Source organism: Aotus nancymaae, unplaced genomic scaffold (assembly GCF_030222135.1).
Source record: "Aotus nancymaae isolate 86718 unplaced genomic scaffold, 86718_ANA_hifiasm-v0.15.2.pri h1tg000008l, whole genome shotgun sequence".
Taxonomy (NCBI): Eukaryota; Metazoa; Chordata; class Mammalia; order Primates; family Aotidae; genus Aotus; species Aotus nancymaae.
Genome location: NW_026988419.1, coordinates 33807243 through 33825267, shown reverse-complemented (window position 1 = coordinate 33825267; position 18025 = coordinate 33807243). Strand labels below are relative to the sequence as shown.

The 18025-nt window shown below is 38.6% G+C and overlaps 1 protein-coding gene across 1 annotated transcript in view; it reads right to left on the bottom strand.

Moving 5' to 3' along the window:
* FTCDNL1 (formiminotransferase cyclodeaminase N-terminal like) overlaps window positions 1-17438 on the bottom strand; it is a 35210-nt gene extending 17772 nt beyond the window's left edge. The window contains 2 exon segments of the mRNA XM_064372831.1: window positions 14583-14679; window positions 17325-17438. Of these exon segments, the coding sequence (XP_064228901.1) occupies window positions 14583-14679; window positions 17325-17438 (211 nt within the window).
* Between the last annotated feature and the right edge of the window lie 587 nt (window positions 17439-18025).

Sequence of the window (18025 nt, the reverse complement as noted above, 5' to 3'; positions counted from 1 at the left end):
AAAATTTATCTATTATGGAAAAGAGGTCAAGAAAAGCACTTAATTGATTTGCATGTAAAATTAATGTGAAAAAGACATTTTTAAATATTTTAACCTAACAATTCCATTCCTTTGTATTTGCTCTAGGAAAGCCTTGCATTTGTGCACAAGAGAGACTATCCAGGAATGTTCATCATTGCGTTATTTGCATTAGGAAAAACAGGAAACAATCTGAACAGCCACAAACAGGAGAATGGACAAAATGTGTTACACTCATACTATGATAATTACAAAGCAGTTAGAATGAAATAGAACTGAATGAAATAGAATGTAATACCATGGATATATTTCTAACCTATCTTGCTGAATGAAAAAATTATAGTATAAGAGCATTTCTAATACAAACATATACAAGCAAAATTATATTGGATTTATTGGTATATACATGTATATAAGTAAAGCATGTAGAAAATTCTGGATTTGGAGCATGCTATACTCTTACCATAACTTGGCAGAGAAACATTCAGAGAACCAGGAATGACAGCAGTGATCAGAGGTGAATTTTAATCTTTTTTTTTTTTTTTTATTGCATTTTAGGTTTTGGGGTACATGTGAAAAACATGCAAAGTTGTTGCATAGGTGCATTCATGGCAGTGTGATTTGCTGCCTCCCTCCCCCTCACCCATATCTGGCATTTCTCCCCATGCTATCCCTCCCCAACTCCCCACCCCCCCGCTGTCCCCCCTCCCCCCCAACAGACCCCCGTGTATAGTGCTCCCCTGGCACATATACACCATGGAATATTATGCAGCCATTAAAAATGAGGAGTTCGCGTCCTTTGTAGGGACATGGATGAACCTGGAAACCATCATTCTCAGCAAACTGACACAAGAACACAAAACCAAACACCACATGTTCTCACTCATAGGAGGGTGTTGAACAAGGAATTTTAATCTTAACTGTAGTATTCAAAATTTTGAAAGAGAGAATTAATTTTTAAAAATCAGGCAAGGTTGGCCAGGTATGGTGGCTCACACCTGTCATCCCAGCACTTTTGGAGGCTGAGGCAGATGGATCACCTGAGGTCAGGAGTTTGAGACCAGCCTGGCCAATGTGGTGAAACCCCATCTCTACCATAAATACAAAAATTAGCTGAGCATGGTGGCAGGCACTTGTAATCCCAGCTACTGAGGAGGCTGAGGCAGGAGAATTGCTTGAACCCAGGAGGCAAAGGTTGCATTGAGCTGAGATTGCACCATTGCACTCCAGCCTGGGAAACAAGAGCAAAACTCCATCTCAAAAAAAAAAAAAAACCAGTCAAGGTCTAATAAATAAATAGTTGTGAGGATTCTTAGTTCTGTTACCATCTTGATAGAAAAAACTACAAGTGAGTTTCTTAATGTGTCCAGGTCTGTATTCCAGCTATGAGTGAAAAAATTGAACCTATCTACTCTCCTCATTACAAACAGAAAAATAATGTGCCCTCAAACTCTTAAAATACCACGCAGTTTCATGGAGATACAGATATAGGTATTCATGAAAGTATATAGTATATCAGGAGTTTGGGGGATATTTTACTTATGTATTTCATAACCAGTAATCCAAGAAGGTTGTTATTTCCTTGCATACAACATATAGTTTCATAGAGATATGTATAAAGAAGCTTATTATTCCTTTGTAGGGCATATGCTGATATATTTACCACTTTGTGCAGATGTGATATTAATCATTTAAAGAATTATTCTGTCCTGAGTGGCCTATTTAACTTATACTGTACTCTGTAACTCATTTTATTGTGTCCTATGGTACTCTCTAATGGCTTTATATACAGATTTCATGGCCTTAGTTTTGTGGGGGAAGGTACTTTATTATACTTCTCTGAAAGTCATAATAGCGTTTACCATAGGAAATGGAAACACAACAGGCACTCCAAGACTGTTTGGATGTTCACAAACCCCTCTCCATTTGTTTTCATGATATTTCTCTGAAATAGATAACTGAATATCATTTTGCAAATGAAGAACTGATAAAGGAGAAGCTGTTTGCTATAGAACTTAAATTCCAGAGCTAAAAGCACTTCAGACATCTCTTGCTCAAGTGATTTTCTAACATCTTGCTGTGCCATCCCTTTGCTCAGAAGGTATCTTATTTGGAATCTTTATACATAAAACAGAAAAGGGGAATCCACTCTCTTTATGGTGAAAGGGACTCTCCTGGGCTCCAACTGCTCAGCACTCCCTCCACAAGGCAATGGAGAATCACTAAAAATAATGATAGCTGTTGGGAGGCAGACGACCTGGGGCTTTACACATAGTCATCAGTTATCATAACCATCCTCATAGGATGATATTATTCTCCCATTTTACAGATACAAAAACTCTTAGAGACTGAAAAAGAAGAGACTAAAAAATTTTCTCAAGCTGGTTGGCAAGCAAGTAGCAGATGTAGGATTTGAATTCAGATTGTTCAGCTCCCAAATTCTCTTTTTTTTTTTTTTTTCAGACAGGGTCTTGCTCTGTTTCCCAGACTGGAGTCCAGTGGCACCATCACAAGTCACTGCAGCCTCACCTACCAGGCTCAAGTGATCCTCCCACCTTAGCCTCCCAAGTAGCTGAGATTAGAGGTACATACCACCACATCTGGGTGATTTTAAAAAATTTTTTCGCAAAGATGAAATGTTGCCCAAGCTGGTCTGGAATTCCTGAACTCAAGCAATCCACCTGCCTTGACCTCCCAAAGTGCTGGGATTACAGGCATGAGCCAGTGTGTCCAGTTTCAAATTCTTATCCCGCCCACTTCACATCTTGCTTCCCTGTCTAACCACAGTGGGATGTAATGTTATTGGTTAGTTCGTGCTGATTAGAGACTGACAGGCAGATTCACACATACACATACTGAGTGGGTAGAATTGGTATTGGCCTTTTGCTTCCATATACTGCTCCCCGCATGTAAAGGATCTCTGACTCTCTTTCAGAGAGGCTATGGAGACACTAAAGGTTCCCCAAAGAGTAGTTCAGATGGGTCATGGCAAAGTCATGGCCAGGAATTCTTTTGCTGGATAACATATCAGCCAATGTATAAATAGCCTTCAGCATTAAGCCTACTCCCCACAGCAACAAAGAGTTAACTTGGCTCTTCCACCTATTCGGTACTCCTCAAAAAGGCAAACAATTGCTTTGCATGAGTTGCTTTGCTTTCCTTGCATGTGTTCAGCTCTCAAGGCTCTCCCTGGCTGCTGGCCACAGACAATGCACAATAATCTCTCAGTGGTCTCAAAGCTGGCACTACATCTCGCCATTTGCCCACAAGGGAGCTATTCAGGAGTCTGAAGCAGAAGAATTGCTTGAGCCCAGGAGATCAAGGCTGCAGTGAGCTAGGATCACACCACTGCACTCCAGCCTGAGCAACAGAGCAAGTTCTTGTCTCTAAAATAAATAAGTAAATAAATAAATAAACAAACAAATAAAACATGAGCACTGTTACTTCCACATTCTCACTATAACAATGCTATAATCCCCTCAAGGTAGGTAACTCAGATAGTCCCACACAGGCTATGGGGGAAAGAAAAGCACAACAATTAACATCTCGAAATACTATCTTACTACCTATTTTTAGGTAATTAAAATTGGAGGATAAATTAATCTATGTAATTTTAATAGTCATATAATAAATGATAACTAATTAGTGATGCTATAATTACTGTAATATCATAATACTACGACCATACACTGCTGTCATTGTTATTGCAGGCTCTGAGTCTCCTGAGAAGCACACTCTTACTCTTCCAACAGAGAACAGGTAGATGGGTTGGTGGGTGCATGAGGGTGTGGAGAGACTTGGGTTTATGCACTTAATCTACAAGCCCATCAACGTCACTAACATTATAGCATTTCTTCAGAGTTTTCTAATCCTAGTGGCCTTGACACCGGAAGCCACTATAAAATCCAGGAAGGAAAGACAAAAGAAAAAGGGATTCAGGAAAAACATCTCCAAGGTTATGGGGCCTGGGCTTAAAAATACCAGGGCCTAGTATGTAGTTATCTGCTATAAACCCCTACTAGATCCGCAGTCTCTAAAACACCATCAGCAATCATATAAAACATCAATCTCTGGGTGTTACAGATATCTACTGAAAATCAGAAAACCTAAAAGGCCTCAACTTTGAGGCCCCCCCAGGGCTCCCTTTGTTAGTAAGGAGTGAATATTTGATGTCTCCCACAATGACTCCTGATTTAATACTGAGTGTCCTAAGAGACCTTTTACCTACGTGAAGTGGTTGGTTGGGGAGGGGGGTCTCCCAATTTTTAACTGTAAATCTCACCTGTGGCTTCTAGATTAGGAAACAATTGCAAGAAGTGTACAGTCAGGGAGGATGGCTTTCATGTACTCACCTATTTTTTCCAATAAGGAGATTCTTATAAGACATTTATTCTTGTCGATATTTCTTTTTTGTTTGTTTGTTTGTTTTGTGTTTGAGATAGGATCTCACTTTGTTGCCCAGGCTGGAGTACAAGTGGCACAGTGAAGCTCACTGCAGCTTCAACCTGGGCTCAAGGGATCCTCTCATCTCAGCCTGCCAAGTAACTAGACTACAGGCCCACACTACCACACCCAGCTAATGTTTTTTATTTTTATTTTTTGTAGAGATGAGGTCTCCCTATGTTGCCCAGGCTGGTCCTGAACTCCTGGGTTCAAGTAATTGTCCCGCCTTAACCTCTCAAAGTGCTGGGATTTAGGCATGAGCCACCACTCCCAACCATTTGTCAATATTTCAATAAACCCTATTGCTTTTATATCAAGAGTGAGACAGGGTGCCAGTCCTGTTGGGCAGATCCCTTGGGTCCAGGAGTTTGATATCAGCTTGGGCAACACAGAGAGATCCCATCCTATAAAAAATACAAAAATTAGCCAGGCATGGTGGTACACACCTGTAGTCCCAGCTATTTGGGAGGCTGAGGTGGCAGGATCACTTGAGGCTAGAAGGTCAAGGCTACAATGAGCCACAATTGTGCCACTGCACTCAGCCTGGGCGATAAAGTAAGACCTTGTTTTAGAAAAAAAGAAAGAAAGACCCCGTCTCTACTAAAAATACAAAAAATTAGCCGGCCATGGTGGCGCATGCCTGTATTCCCAGCTACTCAGAAGGCTGAGGCAGGAGAATTGCTTGAACTTGGGAGGCAGAGGTTGCAGTGAGCTGAGATTGCACCACTGTTCTCTAGCCTGGGTGACAGAGTGAGACTTCGTCAAATAAAGAAAGAAAGAGAGAGCGAGAGGGAGAGAGGGAGGAAGGAAGGAAGGAAGGAAGGAAGGAAAGAAGGAAGGAAGGAGGGAGGGAGGGAGGGAAGAAAGAGAGAGACAGGGAAGGAGAAAAAGTCAACACCAGGATGTGTTATCAACCTGTGAGCAACTGGGACTCAATCCTGCTGAGATGGGCCTCAGAACTGTCCATCTCAGGAGCAAAAGAGGCAAGCATTTATCTACCAGCTCTGGTCCTCCATGGGTCAAGTGTTGTCAATGGGGTTAACTTACTTGCTCACTTGAATTGTAGGCTGTAGCAGAGCCACAGTGAGAGAAAGAGTTTCAAGTATGGCTGGGTTCATCCATAACTGCTGGTCATGGAAAATTAAGTTAGTTTATCCCAGTTCTCCCATTTGGCCTTTCCTTCCTCATTAGTTACCTCTGCTTTACAGTGGTTGGTAGAATCCTCTTGCATTTATTCAGCCTGTGCCAATATGCATTTATGAGCAACCTGGTAACTCTCTCTCATAGTTAAAATGTACTAAAGTCACTGGAAATCAATCTTACTATTTTAAGTACCTTCCCAAAGCACAATCCCTTGTTTTCTCAGATTTTTCTATGGTAGCAGTATTCCTATAATTCTCCAACTAAATGCTATGCCCTACATATGTTTACACACACTTGTAAAATTGACTATTGTTTTTATTCTATGGCAATGAGGGTAGTGTTGATGGTGGTGAGAACTATATCAGAACCCAGCATCTAAACTGACTGATTTCAACCAAATCCAACACTGTTTTATGAGACAATCTCCATAGCAACTGGAGAATCAGAGTAGAAATTCTTAAAGTGAAAAGTTGTTCCTGATTTGCCAGATCAGCCCATGTTTTGACAATCTGTAATAAGGTAATCAAAGGGTCTCAAGACTACCGTGCGAGTGTTGACGCTGTGTGAATGTGTCATGGCACACATCCTCCAAGTCATAAGAATAATTGAAAAAAACATCTACAAGGCTGATAATTCTGATCAAAGTCCTTAATGTTTTATATATTTTTTTAACTCAAAAAAATCAATATAAATCATGCCAGAGCTATTTCTTTATTCATGTAAGTTACGTGGCTAGCATCTATCTTTACAACTCTCTAAATAACGACCTTAGTTGATATGGCATTGTACAAACCTTCATTTGATCAATGACATGAAACAAAAAGCAAGTTTCCATATCATTTATGAAATTCATGAACTATGGTCTAGACTCTTAAAGCTGAATATTATGAGCCTACGTGTTAGGTAAGCCTATTTTCACTGTCAAGGCATTGAGAGGATTTGCCTAAGAACCTTCTGCCCTGACCCCTCCCCTCTATCATCACTCAATCCTTTTTGTGAAAGTGTAAACAGGCAACAGTGTTTAAACAGACAACAGGGTCATGTTACAGAGACACTGGGTCCAGCACATGAAGACACGGAGTAAGGAAGGCGTGGAACACACACAAGAAGCATTAGGGTCCACAGTATCTTGCAGAGAAATTGTCTATAGAAACTTGACAGAAGTCCAGAAAATCAAACTAAATATCTTCAATACTGAGTAGCAGTCAGACAAAAGAAGGATGCTCCTGAAAATTTACCAGTGATTCCAAGTGAGTGAATGCATTATTCTTGAAAGATCCAAGATGATTTAAAATCACCAAGAATAAGAGAAGTAAGGACTTCTAGGAAAACATGAGAATGTGGATCCATATGTTTACTTTCATTTCTTCCAAAAACCTCAAGGAAAAAAATGATAAAGAAATATTTTTTTCCCAAGCATTAACTCAAACAGAAATAAAGAGGAGGATGTCGCACTGGAAGCTGCAGAGAAAATGTGTGAGGGGGAGGTTATTCGACAGACCCAAGGCAGCAAGTAGAGCAGCAGAGAAGTGCCTCAGGCATCCCATGAGAGCCTGACAGTGGGCAGAACCGGCAGCCCCACTTTGGAAGGGAAAGTAAAGGGGAAGATCAAAACCAGAAGACAGGTGGGAAGTCAGCTTCAGCAGTGGTCAGAGCCCATCCCTCCTCTACACAGACAGGCACCTGCCTGCCGCACCCTAGCAGAATATGCAAGAGGTAAAATACAAGGTGCCTGGGTTGGGGAATATCGACACAGCTGAGGGCAGGGTAAGTGATGAAAAGAGAGGAATTAAAAGAACATTTATATTGACAAACTAAATGTTGAGATTTTTTTCAGCCCTTTTCTGCAACTCAGCTTCTAAAACACTGGTAGTGGTGTCTCCATTCCAGGCTAGACACTGGAAGATCCTTCTTTGGGGAACTTGAGGAAAGACCAAAAAAATACCGAAGTATGATTTCCCCAAAGAAATGACCCAGCCATGTCAGCCTACAGCTAACAAACCCCACCTGCATACTCAGAGTGTCCATTCAGTCTTCTAGCATCCACACAGAAGAGGCAGTCAACCAGGCATCATCAGATATCTAAGGAAAGCCTTAAAACAAACAAACAAACAAAAAAAAAAACAGGCAAAAGCAACAGGGTGAAGTGGGCAAGGTAAGAGGAGACTATTCAGGAAGAAAAAACTGAAATGATCCATTGATGATACATTCATGAAATAAAATCAGGATCTTCTCTTGAAACATAAAATAAAAGGAACATTTACAGAGTAAATAAAAGCACTTGGAAATTAATAGAGAAGCCATAAAAAACTTACGGAAGGCTGGGATAGAAATAGAAGAAATTTGCTAGAAAGCATTATAAAAATAGAGTAATGGAAAATAAGAAAGAAAGTAAATGTAAAGGACCAGTAAAAGAATTCTATCTCCAAATAATGGGGCTTTTAGAAAGAAGTGAGGAAATGGAAGAAATCATCAATGGAATAATCCAAAAGAACTGCCCAGGACTGATAGACAACAGTTTCAAGGAATAAAAGGACTCACCAATTATCCAGCATAATGGATAAAAACAGACCCATTCAAAGGCACTTCAAAGAAATTTCAGAACACTGGGAACCAAGCAAAGACCTCACAAGCCTCCAGAGAGAAATGAAAGGTCACCTACAGAAGATAAGGAGTCATAATGATTTTAGAAGTCTCAATAGCAATGTGGAAATAAGAACTCAATGACACAAAATCTTAAAGAAAAGTTATTTCTAAGCTGGAATTCTATAGCAAGCTAAACTAACAATTCAGTGTGAAGGTAGAATAATGGCACTTTCTGACACACAAAGGGTCAACAATGTACTCCTTTTTTTTTCAGAAAGCTAGAAAGGATGTGTTCCACCCAAACAACGCCATAAACCAAGAAAGCAAAAAAAAAGAAAGAGAAGACATGGGATTCAGGTTGAGGACCAGGGCATCCAACATGGAGAAAGATGAAAGTCATGACGATGGCCAAGGGAGATCCTACGAAGGCAGTTATCCTCAACACACTGAGGGCAGCTGGTCCTAACTAGAACAGGTCAGAGAATTCTAGAAGATACTTCTTTAAGAATACAGAATTGATAGAATCCTCAATGAATGAATGAAGTGTTCTATCAGAATGCATGGAGAGATGTAACTATTGACAGAGAATTCAGAGCTAAACCAGTGGTAACTATATAAAACACTAAGCAAACAAATTATCAAAAAGATAATGACCAACTCCAGTAAAAAGAAAGTTATGCAGAAAAGGTAAAATAATAATGATGTTCTAAATGATTCATTGTGAACAAGGTTTACATAGTTATAATAAGGTAACCACTAACTATTGACCCAAATTTTGATATAAATATATTGACCCAAATTTTGATATAAATATATTGACCCAAATTTTGATATAAATATATTGAGAGGATAGAAGATTGGAAGTGTGAGAGTGTGTGTGTGTGTGTGTGTGTATGTATGTGTGTGTGTTAGAGATGAGAGATGGGGTAAGGGGAAGCTAAATTTTCATCTTCTGCAGTGAGAAGTCGATAGATAATGCCTAAAACTGAAATACCATGACGTACCAGTGTAAGTGTGATATTTTGATATCTAGAGTTAAATCCTAAATAATAAAGTAAAACAGTGGAAAGTACTTGGCTGGCTCTGAGGAGAAGGAAATTGAAGTGTGTGTATGGTGGAAGGTAAAGGGGGTTAGACAGGTACTTAGAATTTTTTTAATAAACCCTGTACAGTACGTGATTTTTAGCTACATGCCTCTATCATTTTGATAAAAACAAAAATAAAGAAAGGGAGAGAAGGAAGGAAGAAAAAAAGAGAGAGAGAACAAGGAAAGGAAAGATTTTAGAGACCTAGCTGGGTGCAGTGGCTCATGCCTGTAATCCCAGCACTTGAGAGGCTGAAGCAGGAGGATCATTTGAACCCAAGAATTCAAGACCTACCTGGGCAACATGACAAGACCTTGTCTCTACAAAAAAATACAAAAATCAGCCAAGTGTGGTAGCATACACCTGTGGTCGCAGCTATTCGGGAGGCTGAGGTGGGAGGATTGCTTGAACCAGAGAGACAGAGGTTGCAGTGAGCCAAGATCATGCCACTGCACTCCAGCCTGAGCAACACTGCGAGACACTGTCTCAAAAAAAAAAAATGTAGAGACCTAATACTGATAAAAATGAGATGTAGCCTAATAAATCGATTGTGAGTTTTTACAGAAAATGAAAACCAGCTGGGCATGGTGGCTCACATCTGTAACTCCAGCTACTGGGGAGGTTGAGGCAGGAGAATCACTTGAACCTGAGAGGTGAGGGTTGCAGTGAGCTGAGACCGTGCAGTACACTCCAGCCTGGGTGACATAGCAAGACTCTGTCCCAAAACAAACAAATAAACAAAAACAACAACAAAAACCAACATCCAAAATGTTGGAGGAAAACCTATAAGTTTTAAATAAATATAGATTAGATCTACATCTTACCTGAGCTCTGTGTATAACTAACTGTCAAATGACAGCATGTAAAAAAATGTATTCATGCTCTTTTCCCCATATCCCCTTTCTTCTGTCATTTTAAGTTATGACACTATCACACCACTGCTCTGTCCCTCACCTGTAAGATCCCATGGAATCTGTCCATTCTCTATTCTCTTAGGCCACTATCATCTTTCCAAACTGGTCAGCCTGCTTCCTGTCCATTTTCTACCATGCAGGCATAGTGATCTTTCTAAAACTGAAAGCCTATCATAGAAATTTCTTGCTTAAAACACTGGTTACCACTGCTTTTAGCATAAGATTTGAAACTTTCAACCTGACATCTAAAACTTAATAATATAGCCAAGTGCACTGGCTTATGCCTGTAATCCCAGCACTTTGGGAGGCTGAGGCTGGCAGATTGCTTGAGGTCAGGAGTTTTAGACCAGCCTGACCAACATGGTGAAACCCCATTTCTAATACAAAAAAAAAATTAGGCGATTATAGTAGTGCACACCTGTAGGCCCAGTTACTTGAGAGGCTAAGGCATGAGAATCACTTGAGGCTAGGAGGTGGAGGTTGCAGTTAGCTGAGATCGCACCACTGCACTCCTGCCTGGGTGACAGAGCAAGACTCCATCTCAAACAATTTAAAAATTTTAAAAAATTAAAACTTAATAATAATGGCCTCTGATTACCTCTTGAGCCTCATTTCATAACACTCCCAGGAACACCTTTCCCATTCCACCCCACCTTTAAGTTCCATGCAGCCATACTGAAATCCTTTGCAGGTGCTCAAGTTCAAGCTGCCCTTACCTCTGGGCCTCTGCATCACTGTTCCCTTTATTCTAAAAGTCCTCAAACTAAAATGATACGCAAAATTACGTGAGTGTATGTCTCTATGTACATATACACAATGCGCACGCATAAAAACTTGCAAAAACTGTTGACAGTTATTTATAAATTCCCTGAATACCAACTTTGGACCCACCTTAAGAACCTCTTCCTGAAGCTATAAGCAAACTTACAGCTGATATTTAAAAAGTTCTGAAATATATTATTCAGCATTTTTGCATACAAAGTATACATAAATTACGCATATTGGTATGAACTCTTTTATGTCACTGGGATGCTATTCATTGCCCTTTGTCCAGAGAAAGTTAGCTGATTATTATCTTAAAGTTGGCTTCCCTGGGAAAGCCTTATTTTAGGAAAAAACATCCTTTCACTGTTCTGAGAACAGCGGGATCCTAGAATGTGAATATTTCTGCTTCATAATAATGCCTGAGCATGCTGTTACAAAAAAAAAAAAGAAAAGAAAAAAATTTTAAAAAATTTGGATGATATTAGATGAACAGCTGTGTAGAAAAGGGAATGTAAAAATAAAAACTGCATGTTGGAGCATCAAAATAGTAACCATGTACAGTATAGGACTGTTTCTAATCAGATGAAGATTGAAGTTACTACATTTCAAATCAAATGTTATAAATTAGTTCAAGAATGCAGCTGAGCTCTCATTTAATTAGAAATGTCCATGTTTAAATCATGAGGTACAGTAGCTGCCAATGAAGCAAAGAGCAAGGGAAGGGAGGAATCCTGTGTCCAGACTCACTGATTCTCAACTGTCTCCTATGCAAGACGAACATCTGGGGTGGACCAGTCCTGATGTAATGAAGAACTTCATGTACTAGCTAATTTGAGATTTAATGTAATTGTCCATAATTGTTTTGAAGACAATTAGAATCATTATTCTGGTCTGGACAATTCTAAACTCTTCATTTTTGTGTGGAACATATTTTCCCCCCTTGCTGAATTTTAACTCTTTCTTGGATAACGTCAAGCAAGTCTGGGGCCAAGATTCCCTCGGAAATAATCTTTCAACTGTCAGGTCATATTAAAATGCAGTGTAAGTAGTGAGGTAGTCCTTTGGAGGCAAGTCTCATTTCCTATCTGGTGCTCGATGTAGCTCAGCTAAAGTCCAAATCTACATCCCAAATGTTAGACAATTCACCATTAATTAAAAATGAGGCAACATAATAGAAGGATTTCTGAGGTCATACGGAAAAGAATGCAATTATCCTAAGGCAGATTTTTCCCCGAAGATTATAAGCCTCTGTATCTTGTAATTAACCATGGTACAGTTAGACAGTCCAGGCAAAAGGTCTTTCTTTTCCCCCAATTTGCCTAATTCAACAACACCTCAAGTGATATAGCTCAAATTTTCCAAACAAACCTTACCCCTGGGGCTGAAATCATGCAAGTGACAGTTGAGCTCTAAAGAAAATCTTACAGAGAGTTGTACACAGGGAAAAAAGAAAAAAAAATGTCAGAGGAAAAAGGGTAAAAATTAACATATAAGTGGTTTTTCAACCTCATCATTACCCTTGCTCAAGAAAATACGACACAGATAGGCAAAACATACCACCGTTCTGCCCTGAAGAGTCTAAAGGACTTACTAGAGACTACTATTGTTTCCTCATGATCTATCGCGAATTTGTAAGGGATAAAATTATTGATTTTTCTTTTTTGCCATATCCCACAGCATTTAGTATTCCATAATGTCATGGAGTAGGAAGTGGAGGAGTCACAAACACAGAGTGGGCCACAGCAACCCAAGAACGCTTTTTGGGTTGAAAACTGATACAGTGAAAACTGATACAGTTTTCACAATCAATTTCTCCCAGGGGGTTGAGGAGTGATTGGATTTTCACAAGCTATTTCGGTTTGTGTGTTTCCAGTAAGGAAGAACATATAACCCCAAACTTTCTCTTACTTCTGGCCACCACTCCACACTCTTCCACTGTGACACCAGAGAGAAGGTAAACTGGAATCAGGTCCACTGCTCCCAGGCAAGGATGGATTCCTTCTTGAAATTCCCTATCTATAGCCTGGAAGGCCTCTAGGCAGGCAGCCAGAACAGAAGTGCCTAAAAATGCAAAATTGTGAAAAACAATCATTAAGCTTTCAACTGCATCTAAAGAAAAAGCTATGATTTTGTTGCTCCACTAGATGCATTTCTTTTGTAAACTGTATAGATTTCTTTTTTGTCCAAAATAATGAAAAATATAAAATTCAATCTTTCCCCTCACCCCACCTCCCAACACTCATAAAACATATTTCTTCCAGGTTTTTCCTCCCCAAAGTGGGAGAATTATATAAGATTTGTTGGTCTTATACTATTTAATTATTTTTTTACAACTTGTTAAATTTTTTCAATTTTCTCCAATTAATGGAATCAAATTCCTTATTTTCAGAATGCCTTAGGAGTAATTATATTAAAATAGATACACAGACATAATTTTTTTATGTTTTCTTTTTAGAGACTGGGTCTTGCTACGTTGCCCAGGCTGGTCTCAAACTCCTGGTGTCAAGGAATCCTCCCACCTTGGCCTCCCAAAGCACTGAGACTATAGGTGTGAGCCACTGTGCCCAGCCACATCATTTGTTTTTCCACATAAATATTTTAAAGCATAAATACTTATTTTAGTTTCGGTCTTATCCACTAATTATATTTTTCATTGAATTATTATAGCTAAATGTATATTACAGATACTAAGAGTTTTAGATATTACTCTGAGTTTTCATTAGTAATACGATATGACCGTTTTAGCAATAGAGGAAAAAGTAGATTTTTAACCCTGTATTAAGATTAACATTCAAGATAATCTGTCCAGGCTGGGTGCAGTGGCTCTCTACTATAATCCCAGTACTTTGGGAGGCCGAGGCAGGCAAATCACTTGAGGTCAGGAGTTCCAGTCCAGCCTAGCCAACATGGCAAATCCCTATTTCTACTGAAAAAAATACAAAAAATTAGCCAGACAGATAATCTGTCCTCTGCTTGCTGTAAGTTATCAGTAAGCTCTTCCCTCTCTTATGCAAGTAAACATACCTTTTGAACGAGGACAATCTGCCAAGTGGAAAACAAGTTTATTTGAAATTAATTGAAACCTTTACTAAGCAATGTTAAGATAACACAGGTTTTCACTTAAACAATTGTGCTTCTTCAAATTTAAGTTGTCCTACTAACCCTTACAATGTCCCTATGAGACATGGAGTCCATTTCATGTCCATTCACGGCCCAATCCCAGATCTCAAACTCCCAACCCAGAATGCACTGCTTAGCAAGTTTCATTCCATGCCAGCTTCGCGGTGAAATGAAAGCTGACTTCAACACTATTACTTCCAGGCTAAAACCTGAAGATGTCTTTTCTTAACCACAAAGCATATGTGATCATCTTCAGAAAAAAAAAAAAAAAAAATTATTAAATCTTGGACCACAAGGTTTACCGTAACAAAGAGGAAATGGAGAATGTTTGAGATGTACATGTTCAGAAAATGATTAAATGTAGTTTTGTGGTAGACTCTTTATTAATGGAGAGGAGTATTCAGATTTACACAGGAAATCAATGATTACAGATAATGTTCAGGTCTACCTGAAGCCTACCCTTCACCAAAAAAAGACATATATGTAAAGAAAGAAACTGAAATCTTACCCAACTTATCAACAGAAGCTGCTATTGTAATGACTGATCTATTGTAGTCTTGATCAGAAAATATATTGAGCACTGACACTTAAAGGATGTTTCTTCCCTGTAAAGGAAACAAGACAGAAGTGTAAGAATGTTTTTTCTGTGATAAAACCTTAATACTTTATTTCTTCTGATGTAATTAAATTTAGCTTAGTGGAAAAATTCTGGGATGTGACTTTTGGAAGTGACATTGAATAAACATGAAATTCATGAGTAGCAATGTCCACTTCTCTTACAGCATCTTATTGTATAACCAGATGGCTCAGCTCAGACACAAGCTTTTGATATCTATAAGAGATCCTCTCTTGGACTTACTACTGAATTTGCCAGAATTCCCTTAACTCAGTCTAAGACAGTAGCCCCTTTCTTCAATGGCCAAATCATATTGCTTTAAATCCTGTTCCTTATCAATCTCATCACCTAGGCCTTGTCAATATTTCCTTCCAAAATCCAGAAACTAAACTGTTTGGGTCAAGATCTGACATCTGGTAAAACCAAAATAGACCAATTAGTGCCCAGAGCAGAGGTTTTTGAGATGAATGCACCTGTCCATTAGAAACTGTTCTGAGTCCACCATCTCCTTTTCGGAGGCCACCAACAGCCTTCGGATGTTAACAACTTCCAGCTTTTGGTGGTTTGTGACTCTCTTGAATATGTGTAACCTGGAGGAGAAAGCTGCCATTCCCTTGTATGGCAGCCATACATAACCCCAGAGTTATTTTTGAAGTTTACAAGCATGGTCCAGGCTCCTTAAAAGCCCCTCTTATGCCTACAAAAGCAAATTCAAAGTGAAGGACAAAAGTTTTCAGGCGGTAATTAAACCTTTGGTTATGCTATTATACCTTGTTTCCCTGACCCCTGGCAGCTCAACAATTAATCTTTTCAGAGGAAAGGAAAAACAAGTTACACCCAGGAACTACAGAGCTTACAAAGGCCCTGCACTATTAATTTTAATAATGTGAGAAGATAAACATATGTCACTCACTCATGGTCAAACAAGCATCTATAGAGTCCTGCCCTGGTGTAGGTCTAAAATTTATAACTCAGATTCCTTTACCTAAGACCTTTCTAGGCCATTTAAATGTGCTCACATTCCCTAATTAGAAAAAACTACACAGTTTATATAGCTTTATTCCACTCATTTAAAAATAAATGCTTTTAAAATATTTGTTAAAAAAAGAAACAGGTTCATTTTCTTAACTAGTGCTACCTTCCTTGCATTTTGAAAACCATAAAAGATGAAGTAAGAACAAGATCACTCAACCTCCTATTTTATGTAGTTTTTCAACATACTCTAACACCTGGAAGAAAAGAGATATGATTTAATTTTTTTCATCTTAAATCTTCTCCTGAAAAGCTTTTATTCTCAGTTTCATATGATTCAATTGAATCAAATGCTGAAAGAATAAAACACTCTCTCCTGCAATTTCTTAAGCATGCATATAGAAAAAAAATTACTGCTGGCAAGAGGAGCTGTCAGTGTGAATCTCAGCAGAAGTAAATTGTTTGGTATTTGTAATGGAGTATAATAGCTATAATTCCATTTGAGCTGCTGCCACTAATAAGCTGATAAAAACTGTGAGTTGAGACCCAGGCATCCATCAGTGTGTATCTTCCATAAATGTCTCTGCACATTCACTTAATCACAGAGACAGGCAACCCAATCCCATTAGATGTACTGTTTGACAATGAAGAGCCCAAGCTGGCTTCTTCCACAAAAAGCATGCAAAATCACAGCTGCATACCAACTCCAAAGGAGTTTTCTTATCAGCAATTATCAGGAATTTTCATAGACATTCCTAGTTTCAGCAAAGTTGCAAGACAGTAACTTAAATGCGCTCATAGTTGAGATGGATTAGGGGAAAACATGTCTTTCTTATGAAAAGCGGTAACCACATTAGACATGATAATCGGAAATTAAAATTTAATGTCTGAAATGCTTTAGGGCTGGTTTCACCTGTTGCCAAAAAGTTACTAATATAATAACAAGCATTCTATTTAAATGACTGTATACACTGTTGTGTGTGTTGGTGTGTGTGTGAAAGTAAAGACAAATAATATCTAACCATATGTCATCACAGGAATATTTTAAGAAGGATGAAAAAGAGTAGTATCTTTCATAGTAATACTGGCCAAGGGAATAAGGAGTTCCAGTCTTCTGTCATCAAATTGCTGAGTGATCTATGCACATCATTTAAATGCACTTGCCTAACAGTCTTTATACAGAGAAAAGAGAGTAGAAATAATAATACTATAATGATTGCATGGGCTTTGGTGGCAGGAATGCTTTGAAAAGTAGTTGGTATTTGGCAAGTTTATTTTTCATTTAACCTGCTCAATAAAAAGTATAAGGTACGATTATGCTCTTTCTATTAATGATCAAATAAACAACCCATGAGGGAAACATTATACTTTTATGTAAATACATCCTCCCCAGGAGCCTGTCAATAACCTGAACAACGCGTATCTCAGAGACTCATACAAATGTGTAGAGCTGCGCTGCTGAACGTATGCAGACATTTGGAAAAGAGCACATGTGCACATCTGAGTAGCTGAGCTATCTCAGGATCCTGGAGTTGTGCAGAGCTGTAACAGCTCAAGAACAAGGAGGAAAATTCAGGAAGAAAGAAAGAAAAGTGTTCTGTAGATGAGGTGTGCACAGTAAAACACTACATCATTCAGCTTCAGTTGTCTGGTTTTCCTAACATTTTTGTCAAGAAGAGTTACTTTTGCTGTGTTCTCAACAATGTATTTTCTTCTGGCTTCTGAAATGTTTAGTAAACAGGCAGGCAAACGAAGCCCCACTCTGGAGGAAGACATGATTTTTCTGGAATAGGAGAAAAATAATTATGTATCTCCAGAGTTGATTCATAGTTTCATGTTTTAACTATAAAAAATCATAACTTTTTAGAAACTAGGCAGTCATAATATAAGCACTTTACTATTTCATTCTTAGAAAAATTCTAAAGCATAAAATCCCCAGATTGACTCAAATAAGAAACCATGTGTACATGGTCATGTACATATGAACATATGAACATTGTAACGACATTGGAAAATACCTGGCAGGGTCCTCAGCCTGAATTCTATCATGTAAGTGGAAGTTTTTCATTAAAGTATGTTATCCCATTTCAAGCATGGTCTTCCTTAGACCTATCCCTGTTTTCAAGGTCTGTACTATTTTATAAATAGGTATGATTTTTTTTTGTTGTTAAACTAGACTCTCTGGAAAAATGCAGAAAAAGGAAACGAGGAAGATTCTTTACTATTCTTTAATTGCTTATAAAAGCAATTCTTGTGGCAAAAAAAAAAAAGTATCTACAGGCCAGCCATGGACATTATACAAACAAATAAGGAAGCCATTTGGGTGTTTTACATGTCAATTATTCCTCCTTGTTTCAACAAAG